We start from the raw sequence: 12170 nt of genomic DNA on the forward strand, positions 1-12170 counted from the left end.
TCCTTCTTGAGCCCCTCCGCAGGAGTGTGTCAACAGTGATGTTTATTTTGCTTTTCCTACAAGCTCTTTTTTTGTTCCTTGTTGTTCTTCCCAAGCAATCCCTCCTGCAAAGGCAGTTTCTCTCCTCCTGTCAATGCCTCTGTCAAAACCTGCACGCGTCTCTATTCCTCCATGTTGTTTTTGCCATGCAGGCTACATCCGAGAAGGTTTCCTGGCAGTGCAGCATGCGGTGGACAGAGCCATCATGCAGTACCACGCCAACGCCAGCTCCACCAGCCTGCTGGAGAACATCACGGTGGTGGTGCAGCGCTTCCCCTACCCGGCATACGTCAACGACCTCTTCCTCCTCGCCATCCAGAACCAGCTGCCCTTGCTGCTCATGCTCAGCTTCACCTACACCTCACTCAACATAGTCCGGGCTGTCGTGCACGAGAAGGAGAAGAAGCTAAAGGTAACGTGAGCAGTGGGACATCTGGGTGCTCCCCTCCCTCTGTAGCGTTTGCCAGCCGGTGCTGCCTTTAAATGAGGAACAAAATCCCTGTTGGGTGTGGAGCCAGCCAGCAGGAGCTGGGGATGGCAGCAGATTAGCAAACCCCAAGGAGGAATGTCGCTAATCCTGCCACCGAGATGAGGCTCGGCTCTCCTTGCTGTGCAGCCAAGGCTGCTGGACTGAAGGGCTGGTGTTTCTCTTGGGCTAGAAGGTGGCTTGCAGAGAGGGCAACACTTGTGGATTCAAGAGTTCAGTGTGTGGGAAGCAAGATTTTTGTCTTTTGAATGTAGAAACCCACGTGTCTGAGTTGTGTTGTGGGGGCGGTTGGAGCTCAGCTGATGCCGAGGTTGCGACAGCAGGACTAAGTGTGCAGGGCTTGGCTTCCCCCGGGCATGGGGCTGTCCTGCCCGCTGCCAGGTGGCCATGCTGGCCCTGCTGGACTCAGTTACTGTGGTTTGGGGCTCAGGTCAGCTCTCTGGAGAGATGTTCTCCTGTGGCAGTGGCAGCCCCTGTCCAGGGAGGTGGGGGACACCATGCGATGCTGAAGACTGCTCAGGACCACTTTGGTGGGACCTGGGGCTGCCACCTCCCTCGCCAGTGCTGCAGGGCAAAGCCACCACCACCCTGAGCAGGGCTTCCCCCTGGCTGTGCCCGGGAAGTGTGGGTGCAGCCCTGGGTGATGGCCTGACCTCCCTGCAGGAGTACATGCACATGATGGGGCTCAGCAACTGGTTGCACTGGAGCGCCTGGTTCCTCATGTTCTTCCTCTTCCTCCTGGTGTCCGTGTTTTTCGTCACTGTGCTCTTCTGTGTCAAGGTGAGTGTCTTTCCCCAGGCCAGAAGCTCTGTGCTGGCCAGGCACAGGGATGACAGAGCTCCTCTGGGCTGGACTGTTTTGGTGTCTCAGGACTCCATGTGTGTAACGGGAGGCTGGAGTTGAGTTGGCCTTTTCCAGAGCTGGGTGGACAGTGCTGCCCCCCACAGCTGTTTTTCATGGTAGGGGTGACCTCTCTGGGAGGGAGCTGGGGGTTGAGAACCCCATGGGCACCGGAGAGGCCCAGGCACTCCATGCAGAGCAGGACCATCCTGCTCCGACAGCCCTGTGCACCCTTGGAGGGACTCGAACTCTCCTCTGCCTGTACCCACACCATGAGAAGCAGGAGGTGGCTGCCTGGATGCTGAGCAAGGCTTCCCCTGCCTCTTAGACCCCACATCATGCCCCACATGAGGGCAGCTTGTATTTCCTCCCTCTGGTGTGGTCTAGGAGGGCCTGGGCATTCTCACCCATCTCTCAGTTTGTCTTTAACCCATGGAGAACGTCAGGTCTCAGCTGCCCACACATGCCTGCAGCCATGGCTGGCTCCAGCAGCTCTGGCGTGACCAGATTCTCTCGGCAGGTGAGCGAACAGGGAGCAGTGCTCACCAACAGCGATCCCACGCTGGTGTTCACCTTCCTTGCCGTCTTCTCCATCTCCTCTATCTCCTTCAACTTCATGGTGAGCACCTTCTTCTCGAGAGGTGAGTCCCTCCCCAGCTGCCTCCTTGCATTGTTGATCTGTGGGGCTGGAGAGGCATTATGGGCCTTGTGCTGTAAAATCTGTGGTTAATTTTGGTTGGGAGGCAGCTCTGGAGGTTATCGGTCCATCCTGCTCAGAGCAGGCCCAGCTCCAGAGTTACATGAGGTTGCACAGGGCTCTATTTTGGATAACTTGCTTTGACATGTGGAGGGGGGGCCTTTTTTCCCTTTTTGGCTTCATTTTCCCCCCGGGAAAGGGATGTGTGTACTGTCGCTTCCCGAACCAGACAAGCTCATGCATCAGGGCTTCATCTGACTGGCTTGACCCCAGGATGGGATGGCCCCAGGATGGGTTGTCAGGGTGCTTCTGCAGTTGCCCACCACAGGGTTGGGGTCCGGTGCTGCTCCTGCCTTGCCACGGGACATGGGCACATTCTCTTCCTGCCCCCCTGTAACCATGCTTTGTGCGAAAGGCTTGACTCTCCTTGGATGGAAAGCTGGTGAGAAATAGTCAATGGCATCACCATATTATTGACATCTTGTCTTTTGCTTTTCTCTGTGCTGGCAGCAAATGTTGCAGCTGCCGCTGGCGGCTTCCTCTACTTTTTCTCCTACATCCCTTACTTCTTTATCTCGCCCCGCTACGACCTGATGTCCCACAGCCAGAAGCTGGCGTCCTGCCTCATCTCCAATGTGGCCATGGCCATGGGGGCACAGCTTATAGGCATGTTTGAAGGAAAAGGTGAGCAAGTGCCTCCTGTTCCTCGGGAGAGGGGCTGCCCTTTTCTTGTGGTGTTTTTTTTGGTTGGGACTGGCTTGCCTGTGGTATGAAGGGTGGAAAAGTGTCAGGGAGAAGCACTTCCCTTCTCCTAACGAGAGCAGAAGGGCTAATTGCTGGTTGCTCCCGGAGGTTGTATCAGCACTAGGGCTCTGCCCCTCCAAACCTGTGCCCCTGGCAGTCTGGGCTGTGCACAATGCCATCATCACTTTACCAAACGAATTCTGGTTTAACAGATGGGAATCCACTGCCTGTCCTCCTGCCCAATCTGTGTCTTTAATTTCTAAGTTAATAAGAATTTGCTGTTGATTCCAGCAGAGGCCATGCTTTTGTGAAGTGATGGTGGTAAAATGTGGCTGCAGTGACAAGAGGGGCAATGGCTGGAGCAGAGATTGCTTCTTCCCCGAGCAGTTGTGGAGAACGTGATGGAAGAAACATGACGGGGTGGGCAGCCTGGAGGTGTCAGTGTGGTTTCTGCTGCCTGTCTGTGGAAGGGATTGTAGAGCCATGCATGTGCTCCTTGTTCCCAAGCGGTGAACGAGGACAGGGGATGCTGACTGACAGTCTTGGAGAACGCTTTGTCCTGGGGATGCAGAGGTAGGTAGTGCCCCGTGTGCATTGCAGGGACTGGCATTCAGTGGAGGGACCTGATGAAGCCCGTCAGTGTAGATGACAACTTCACCTTAGCCCAAGTGCTGGGGATGCTGCTCCTGGACTCGGCGCTGTACGGCGTGGTGGCCTGGTACGTGGAGGCCGTCTTTCCAGGGGAGTACGGCGTGCCTCAGCCGTGGTACTTCTTCTTGACGGTGAGCACTGCTTACACACCCCTTCCAGCAGCCTTGATGGGCCTCGCTCGGGGATGGTCCCCGCTTCTGTGCTATGCAGTGGGCTAGGCTAATAGACATCTGGCCTCCAAAATCAAGGGGTCTGCAACATGTCCTCAGTAAAGGCTGATGCAACTGTATTTTTTTACTGAATATGAAGGTCTTGGTTTTAGATCTTTGTCCCGACACTTCTTGGCATGCAGACTGTTGTTAAATATCTCCATGCCTGGGTGAAGGCATCGGAGAGAAGCCCCAGGTGTGAGCAACCAGATCCAGTCATTTGAAACTCCCCGAGCGCTGCCATCTGGGACCTGGGTGATCTGTGTCCTGCTGCCAGCCCCCACGTGCTGGTGTCAGGGGACGAGTGGTGACTGTCACCCTGTCAGCTGAGCTGCCCTCGCTCTGCCAAGTCAAATGCTTGGCATCATTTTCAGTGGCTGTAGCTGAGGTGGTTACTGCAGCTCAGCTGGCTCATTAAGCCACAATGACACAATCAATTTTGATCCTGTGGATGTATTCCTTGTTATTTGATCGGAAGGTTTTTCCACCTCCCCTCTAAATTCCTTATTGCAGCATGGTTTCACTCCAGCATCTCGCTCCTTCTCGCAGCTAGACTAGTGTAGTGGAGATACTGTCAGCCAAAAGCCACAGCAGGCTGCTGATTTTGCATCCAGGAGTTGTTGAATTGTTATTTCCACAGGCATTTAAGGTCCTGAACACTTCTTTTCATTCCTAGACAGCCAGGTCAAAAAAACGCTGTAATTGCAGCAGCTGGACCCCAATCTTTTTGTTTTTAGCTTACGTTAGGGTTTTTGGAGGGGTTGAGCATCCATTGCCCGGGCTTTCCTGTTCACGATGCTTCTGCCTGAGCTGTTTTGCTTCTCATCAAAGTACTGACCTTTTCCATGGAAATGAAGATGGAGAAAAGCTGCCTGTGTAATCACAGGTGATCCTGCTCTAAGGGAGAACCAGGGGAAAGGCAGCAGAGCAGGAGAAGCAGCTGTATCCTCTGTCTGACCTGCCTGCCGAAGACATGCTAGTTGGCAATTCGCAGGCCAAAGGAGCATGGTCTTGGAGATCCCTGGAAGGCATCTCCATGGAGGAGGAGGGTGGCCAAAGCTGGGGAGAAGAGGTGGTGTCTGCCTGTGCCTGAGATTTTCTCTCTCTCCTTTCTTCCATCAGCCCTCGTACTGGTGCGGACGCCCCAGGACTGTCGTTGGAAAAGAGAAGGAGGAGGAGGAGGACCCTGAGAAAGCTCTGAAGAGCCAGTACATTGAGGAGGAACCAGCCGACCTCGTGTCAGGAATCAAAATAAAGCACCTTTCCAAGGTACCAACTGCACAGCACAGCACAAACACATCATAATGTTGTTTTTGTAAAACCTGCTGCCTGCAGGCAGCTGCCTTATAATTTCGCTGCCTTTGTGGCCTAGGGCTGTGCTGCTTGGCTGCTGTAAGGCAGGTGAGGCTCTTCCCCAGAGCCAGCTGCATTTTGTTGTGGTCTGAAGTGTTAGGTACTTACAGGTGTGGTGACATCTGTGTTTAACCTGTTGACATCTGAATTTAATGTGAATTAAACCTGTTGTCTAATGCCAGCACCATGTGAGCATTGTGGGCTTTGACTGCCGGGTGGAGCAGAGGGGGCAGATCTGAGCACTTGCCTCGAGTGCAGCATCAACCGTCAACTTGTTAATGTGATCTCCGCAGGTCTTCAAAGTGGGAAACAAGATGAAAGAGGCAGTCAAGGACTTAACGGTGAACATGTATGAAGGGCAGATCACAGTCCTCTTGGGACACAACGGTGCTGGGAAGACCACCACTCTGTCAATGCTCACAGGTGGGAGCTGCATCCTGCTGTGGGGCTGGCATGGGCTGTGGGCTTGACTTGCAGATTTGCTGAACCCCATCTCTGAGGTTGGGAAGGGTTTTTCTCTTCTGTGGAACACCTTTGGTTCACTGAGCTGTTGGCCGGGAATGCCAGGATAGCGAGAGGCACATCACTGCCTGGGGAGATGGAGGGAGGGTGGGGGTCTGTGCTCAGCCCTCCACGAGAGGGATCAGCCAGTGGGGGAAATGACAGCCCGTCTGTGTTGGAGAGCCCTGAGAACAGAAAGGATCTGCTGTAGGATGAGTCTCTGTAGGCTTTGTCATGATAAGGCAGAGAGGGCATGGGCCAAGAACTGATCTTCATCATTCTTGAGTTGCTGAGCTCTGGGCAGCCAGTTCTGGCATGGTGGACATGGTGACCTTTGATGGTCCTTCCCTGTTCTCTGTCACCCTGTGCTGTTCCTGCCAGCCCAGGCTGCTCACGGGACTTTCCCTGGGCTTGCCTGGACCTCTGCCAGGCTGAGACCCAGGCTTGCCTGCCTGCTCTGGCAGCACTGCCAGGTCCACCTCCCACCTACGGATGCCATGCAGCCCACCCTGTGGGCAGGAGGAGAAATCTGCCGTGCCCCTTGAGCAAGAGGCTGGCTTACTCCAGCTTTTGACAGAGAGCTGCGTGTGGGGGGGTGCTTGGCAGGACCCCCACCTTTCTGTCAGCTCTCTGCCGCTCAGGGTTATCCTCAGCCCTGAGCCGAGGCCACTGCATCTCGCTCCTCCCAGGTCTGCACTCTCCAACGAGCGGGCAGGCGTACATCAACGGCTACGAGATCTCCCAGGACATGGTCCTGATCCGCCGCAGCCTGGGCCTGTGTCCCCAGCACGACGTCCTCTTCGACAACATGACAGTGGAAGAGCACCTCCACTTCTATGCAGGGGTGAGCATGGGGCATGGGGGGAGCGCTGCTGGGCTCCCCAAGAGCCAGCCCTGGGGGAGGCACCCTGCAGCCATCCTATGCCTTCCTAAGGCTGGGAAAGCTTGGTGAGATCCATCAAGTGGGTCCGGAGGAGGGTCACAAAAGTGATCAGAGGGTGGAACATGTCTCCTGTGAGAACAGGCTGAGGGAGTTGGGGTTGTTTAGCCTGGAGAAGAGAAAGCTGCAGGGAGACCTCGCTGCAGTCTTTCAATACTTAAAAGGGGGCTTATAAGAAAGGTGGGGACAGACTGTTTAGCAGGGCCTGTAGTGACAGAACAAGGCCCAATGGTTTTAAACTAAAAGAGGGTAAATTCAGACAATATATACGGAAGATATTTTTTACAGTGAGGGTGGTGAGGTGCTGGAGCAGGTTGCCCAGAGAGGTGGTAGATGCCCCATCCCTGGAAGCATTCAAGGCCAGGTTGGATGGGGCTCTGAGTGACCTGATCTCGCTGAAGATGTCCCTGCCCACTGCAGGGGAGGGACTGGACTAGACCTTTCAAGGTCCCTTCCAACCCCATCTGTGATTCTGTGATAAGCAGAAGAAGCCCTTGCCTCCTCTGTCCACTTCATTTGCAGGCAGGAGCTCCCTGCTTGGTTGATGGGGGAGTAGAGGGTCGCAGGCAGCCTGGCTCTGCAGGAACCCCCCCACCAGGTGTGGCAGCTCCTTTAGGGTTGGGCAGGGCTCCATCTCATGCTTCCCTGCTTTCCTGTCTGGGTGTGGGAGAGGGAGTGTGGTGTGCTTTAGCAGCCAGTGGCTGATGTGGTGGGAAGAGTCTTTGCCAGATTCACTTACTCTTCCCTTCCCCCTGTCTGGCAGCTGAAGGGGTACCCACCCTCCAAGTGCCCCGAGGAGATCAACCACATCCTGAGGATCCTCAACCTGGAGGACAAGCGCCGCTCTCTGACCAAGGCGCTCTCCGGGGGCATGAAGCGCAAGCTCTCCATTGGCATCGCCCTCATTGGGGACTCCAAGGCAAGTGTCTTCAGCGGGGCTCACCTCGAACCTTTCTCCCTGGGCCCAGTGTGGGTCATTCTAGTGTCTCTGAAGTTGTTCCTCACCTGTGGTGAGCCAGTGGGAGACACAAGGACAGTGACAAGGGGGCAGGAGCACCCCCACAAAATGGAACAACTCTGAGGACAATGCCCTGAGGCTGCAGTGCAGCTCTGCTGCCTGGTAACTGCTCCCCCATGCAAAAGATCATCGCCTGCGAGGTCAAGACTCCTTCTGGGCCCTGGGGTTGCCCCCTCTTGCACTGCTGTGCCTCTACCAACCCTTTTTGACCAACACCCATCTCTCGTGTGCAGGTGGTGATGCTGGATGAGCCGACATCAGGGATGGACCCAGCCTCTCGTAGGGCCACGTGGGACCTCCTGCAGCAGCAGAGAAGCAACCGCACCATCCTGCTGACCACCCACTTCATGGATGAGGCTGATCTGCTGGGGGACCGCATAGCCATCATGGCCAAGGGCGAGCTGCAGTGCTGCGGCTCCTCGCTCTTTCTCAAGCGTAAATATGGTAAGGCAGGAGCAGGCAGGCCATGCTTGATGTCTCCTACTTGCCAGGGAGGAGCAAGAGTGGGATATAGAGCAAGGAAGGGAACCCATTGCTCCTTGTCTGATGGGTGCTTGCTCCCTGTTGTGCTGTTCTGCCTCTTCTGAGGCCCATCCCCACACTTGCTCCTGCACTGTGTCCATAGCCCAGGCAAAGCCATCAATGTTCTGCAGTGTCTTAGCATCCCTTTCTGCTCCAGCACCCCAGGGCCAGGCTGGGCTACAATTTACCCTCCTCTCCCTCTCTTGTGGCTCTACCCAGGGGCAGGATATCACATGGTGATGGTGAAGGAGCCCTACTGTAACCTGGGGGAGATCTCCCGCCTCATCTGTCACTATGTGCCCAATGCCACCATGGAGAGCAACGCCGGGGCCGAGCTTTCCTTCATCCTGCCCAAGGAGAGCACACACAGGTAACAGCATCATCCTCTGCTTGCCCTCCCCAGGTGGATTCCCTCATCTGCACACACCAGGGCACACACTATTCTCACGGGCTTGCTGGAAAGGGAACCTGCTCTGCATCAGCATTGGTCTTAGAAAACGGGGTTTGGTTCCTCCCTTCGCTGCCGTCCTGCCCTACGTCTGCTGGTGCATTGCTCTTGTGCCCCTGTGCCCACCATGTCACTGCCTGTGCAGCAGCTGCATGGGACAGCACTGGTTGCTGGTGATGGCTGCAGTGTGGAGGGTGGCACAAATGAGGCAGGCTGGTCTGGCTCCAAAACCAAATATTTGATATTGGCTGAGGCTGCCTGTGGCAAGAAAGAGCAAAAGATGGAGCCCAAAAGCTGCTTCTGGGGAGAGGAGGGTGCCTAGTGCTTCAGGCAGCCCCAGAGCTGGCTGCAGGACCCAAAACAGCTGCAGGACTGATGCCCAGGTGGTCTTAACCTCTGAGTACCCCCTGTCCTGAGGGTCAGTGTCTAACGCATCGCTTCCCCCTTCAGGTTTGAAGCCCTGTTCACGGAGCTGGAGCAGAAGCGGGAGGAGCTGGGCATCGCCAGCTACGGCGCCTCGGTCACCACCATGGAGGAAGTCTTCCTGAGGTAGGTGGGGGGATGGCTGCCCCCGCTGGGGTGTCATCTGCAGATGACCAGTCCCCGTGTGCTTTGGTGACAGTGGTGTCCTGCACAGCTCTCTGGCCACGTGCTGGGTTTTGTTTCTTGGGTTTGGCTTCCCCAGCTCAGAACAGCTTGATCCTGTCTGGGTCTGTATTTCATCACCCCATCCTGGCACAGGGTTGGGAAGCTGGTGGACTCCAGCATGGATATCCAGGCCATCCAGCTGCCTGCTCTCCAGTACCAGCACGAGAGACGCTCCAACGACTGGGCCATGGATGACTCCAGCAGCCTGAGCGGGATGACGGATATGACGGACGACAGCGGGGCACTCATTACGGAGGACTGCTCCAGCATCAAGCTCAACACCGGGGTGAGTGCTGGGGGCGTTGGTGCAGCAGGAGCAGGGAGAGAGCATGTGAAGGGGGTTTTTGGAGCAGGGTTACCAGGTGGAGCCTCCCCTATGGTTGGTCTTGTTGTGTGTGGTTTGGAAGATCAAACTGGAATCTGCATCTTAAGAGCAAATTATTTTTAGGGTTGCTGGGGTTGGTCAGTGCCATCCTCTTCGTGTTAATCTTGGGTCTACAGAGGTACTTTTGAAGGTGTCCTAGGTGATCTAAAGTGGTTTTCACCTGCCCTTGCTACATCACTTGGAATTTCCAGCAAGGAGATGAGAAAAAACATCTTCCTTCCTTTGCTAGGCTTGTGTTTCAGATCGCTGGCAGCCCTTCATGGCCTGCTGCCTATGAGCCTGTGATGAATTTCCCTGTGCTTCTCAAGGGCATGTCGCAAAGGCAGAAGAGGAGGAAGATGTTTATGGGTTGAAAAATCAAAGGTGCTTGCAGAGACAGGGCTGGGAGCTCCCAGGCCTCTCAGCCCAGTCGCTTTGGCAGGCAGTTGTGTTGCAGTAATCCTGTTTGGGAACCTCAAATGCAGAGAGGTGGGGGAAGGTAAAGGTTATGGCTATAGCTGCTTTTAACATCTGAGATCCCAAAGGGACTGCGTCCCGTTGGGAAAGTCGTGGAGTTTGATGGCCTGACCTGCTGTGCTGGAGTCAAGCAGCTGCCCTTCTAATCCCTTTACAGGCTTGGCTGGAGAGTAGGCTCTGCTGCGGGCTCACGGGCTATGTGCAGGCTGGGGAGGTGGTTGTGGGGTTGTTCCCCGTGTAAGCTGTGTGGGGTGATGTGGCAGCAGGGCTGTCTGCAGCTGGCAGGGCTTGCACTGACCCGACTTCTCCCCTCCCAGTTCTACCTGTGCTGCCAGCAGTTCTACGCCATGTTCATGAAGCGAGCCATGTACAGCTGGCGCAACTGGAAGATGGTGGCAGCGCAGTTCCTCGTGCCTCTGATCTTCACTGCCTTTGCCCTCATCGTGGCCAAGACCTTCCCGGGACCCAGGGACTCCTCCCTGCTGAGGCTGACGCTGGAGCCCTATGGCCAGACCGTCGTACCTTTCTGCGTCTCGGCTGCCTCAGGCCTGTCGCAGAGGCTGGCAGAGCAGTACGTGGAGCTGCTGGATGCCCAGCGTCAGTCACCGCTGGAGGTGCTGGGTGAGGGTTCATGGAGCACCCGTGGAGAGGGCGATGGCTGGCAGTGTATGCAGGAGCCACGGGCTTCTCTTGCCAGGGCCCTGGGTGTGGGTGGCTCAGGTCCCAGCTGCGGCGTATCTGAAGTGTCCCCTTGTATCCTCCCCTGCATGGGAGAGTCCTGCAGTTGGCAGGACCCCTCCTCACCTAAGCAGAGCTGTGTTCTCCATAATCCTGCATTTACGGCCATCATCGGGGCTAGGCTGGGCCACCAAGGCTGGGGCTGCTTGGGGTCTCATCCAGTTGGCCCCAGTTAGCTTTTCTGTGATGGAGCCTGCTCATAACAGCTGTGGTGTTTGGCAGGTGGCCTGGAGGAGTACCTCATCTCAAGAGCCTCCAAGGAAGGAGGAGCCTTCAACGAGCACTACATTGCAGCTGCCTCCTTCGAAGGAGCTAGGAACCACACGGTGGTCACTGCGCTCTTCAACAACCAGGCCTATCACTCCCCGGCCACAGCCCTTATGCTGGCTGACAACGCTGTCTTCAGGGTACTGGCGGGCCCCAATGCCTCCATCACCGTCACCAACTACCCTCAGCCCCGCAACATCACCGAGAAGGCCAAAGACCAGCTCATGGAGTACGTCTGATGGCACAGGCCCTTGCTTTCCTGCTAGGGCTCGTGACTTCCATGGGTGCAGATTGGCTTGGTTATACTGGCATCAGTGGAGGAGCCAGGCTGGAGCTTCTCAGAACCAAACATGGCTGTGATTGTACTCGGGAGGTCAGGAGAGCAAAGCTGTGTAAATGACTTACCTTCCTGAGCCTGGCAGCCACATCACCCCATGCACATACCTCAGTGGTTGAGTATTCCCCTCTAGATGCTGGCTGGGGTTGGTTTTCCTCAGGCGCTCAGAGCAGAGGGGGCTGTATGGCCATACACTTCATGAAATCCTGCATCCAGGGTCTCTGAATCTCACCTGTACCAGAGGGGACATGCATGGGACCTTGCAAAGGCAGGGTGGAGGTCTGTGGTGTGCTAGGTGAGCTGTGCATGGGAGATGCTCATCTTACTGAGGTATGCTTTTATTGGGAGGTGTTTCTCCTGCATGCTGGCTTGCTGGGTGAGCATAGCCTCCACAAGAAGCACGGTGTGGGTGTGATGTCTCCACGTAGCCTCTGCATTGGTTTGTCAAGCTGTCCCTGTCCTAACCTGCCCCACTGCTCTCCCCGCAGAGGCCAGACGGGGTTTGCCATTGCCATCAACTTGCTGTACGGCATGGCCTCGCTCGCCAGCACCTTCGCTCTGCTGCTGGTCAGCGAGCGGGCCATCAAAGCCAAGCATGTCCAGTTTGTCAGTGGCGTCTACGTGGTCAACTTCTGGCTGTCTGCCCTCCTCTGGGACATCATCAACTTCCTCATCCCTTGTGCTCTGATGCTGGTGAGTCACCCCTAGTACCGTGATACCCTTCAGTCCTCCCCTTGGGTAGGAGCTCTTGGTGCTGCTCCTGGGGGAGAGCTGGGATGTGTGTGAGTGCAGGATGAGGCTACTGGCATTGTCCCAGTTAATAGAAAGGACCAGCAAGAAAGCTGTCCCGTGGTCCTGCTGGGAGCTGGGCCATAACCAACCAGCTGGGT

General features: G+C 55.9%; 1 protein-coding gene across 1 annotated transcript in view; it reads left to right on the forward strand.

Annotated features, from left to right (window-relative positions):
• Positions 1-12170, forward strand: part of ABCA3 (ATP binding cassette subfamily A member 3) — a 33520-nt gene that overhangs the window by 12416 nt on the left and 8934 nt on the right. The window contains exons 6-21 of the mRNA XM_074919776.1: positions 192-451; positions 1190-1306; positions 1887-2007; positions 2574-2747; positions 3408-3589; positions 4790-4936; positions 5314-5443; positions 6211-6365; positions 7225-7380; positions 7713-7923; positions 8221-8371; positions 8900-8998; positions 9191-9383; positions 10256-10559; positions 10899-11172; positions 11769-11973. Of these exons, the coding sequence (XP_074775877.1) occupies positions 192-451; positions 1190-1306; positions 1887-2007; positions 2574-2747; positions 3408-3589; positions 4790-4936; positions 5314-5443; positions 6211-6365; positions 7225-7380; positions 7713-7923; positions 8221-8371; positions 8900-8998; positions 9191-9383; positions 10256-10559; positions 10899-11172; positions 11769-11973 (2879 nt within the window). The remainder of the gene's footprint in view (positions 1-191; positions 452-1189; positions 1307-1886; positions 2008-2573; positions 2748-3407; positions 3590-4789; positions 4937-5313; positions 5444-6210; positions 6366-7224; positions 7381-7712; positions 7924-8220; positions 8372-8899; positions 8999-9190; positions 9384-10255; positions 10560-10898; positions 11173-11768; positions 11974-12170) is intronic.

Source organism: Athene noctua, chromosome 15 (assembly GCF_965140245.1).
Source record: "Athene noctua chromosome 15, bAthNoc1.hap1.1, whole genome shotgun sequence".
Taxonomy (NCBI): domain Eukaryota; kingdom Metazoa; phylum Chordata; class Aves; order Strigiformes; family Strigidae; genus Athene; species Athene noctua.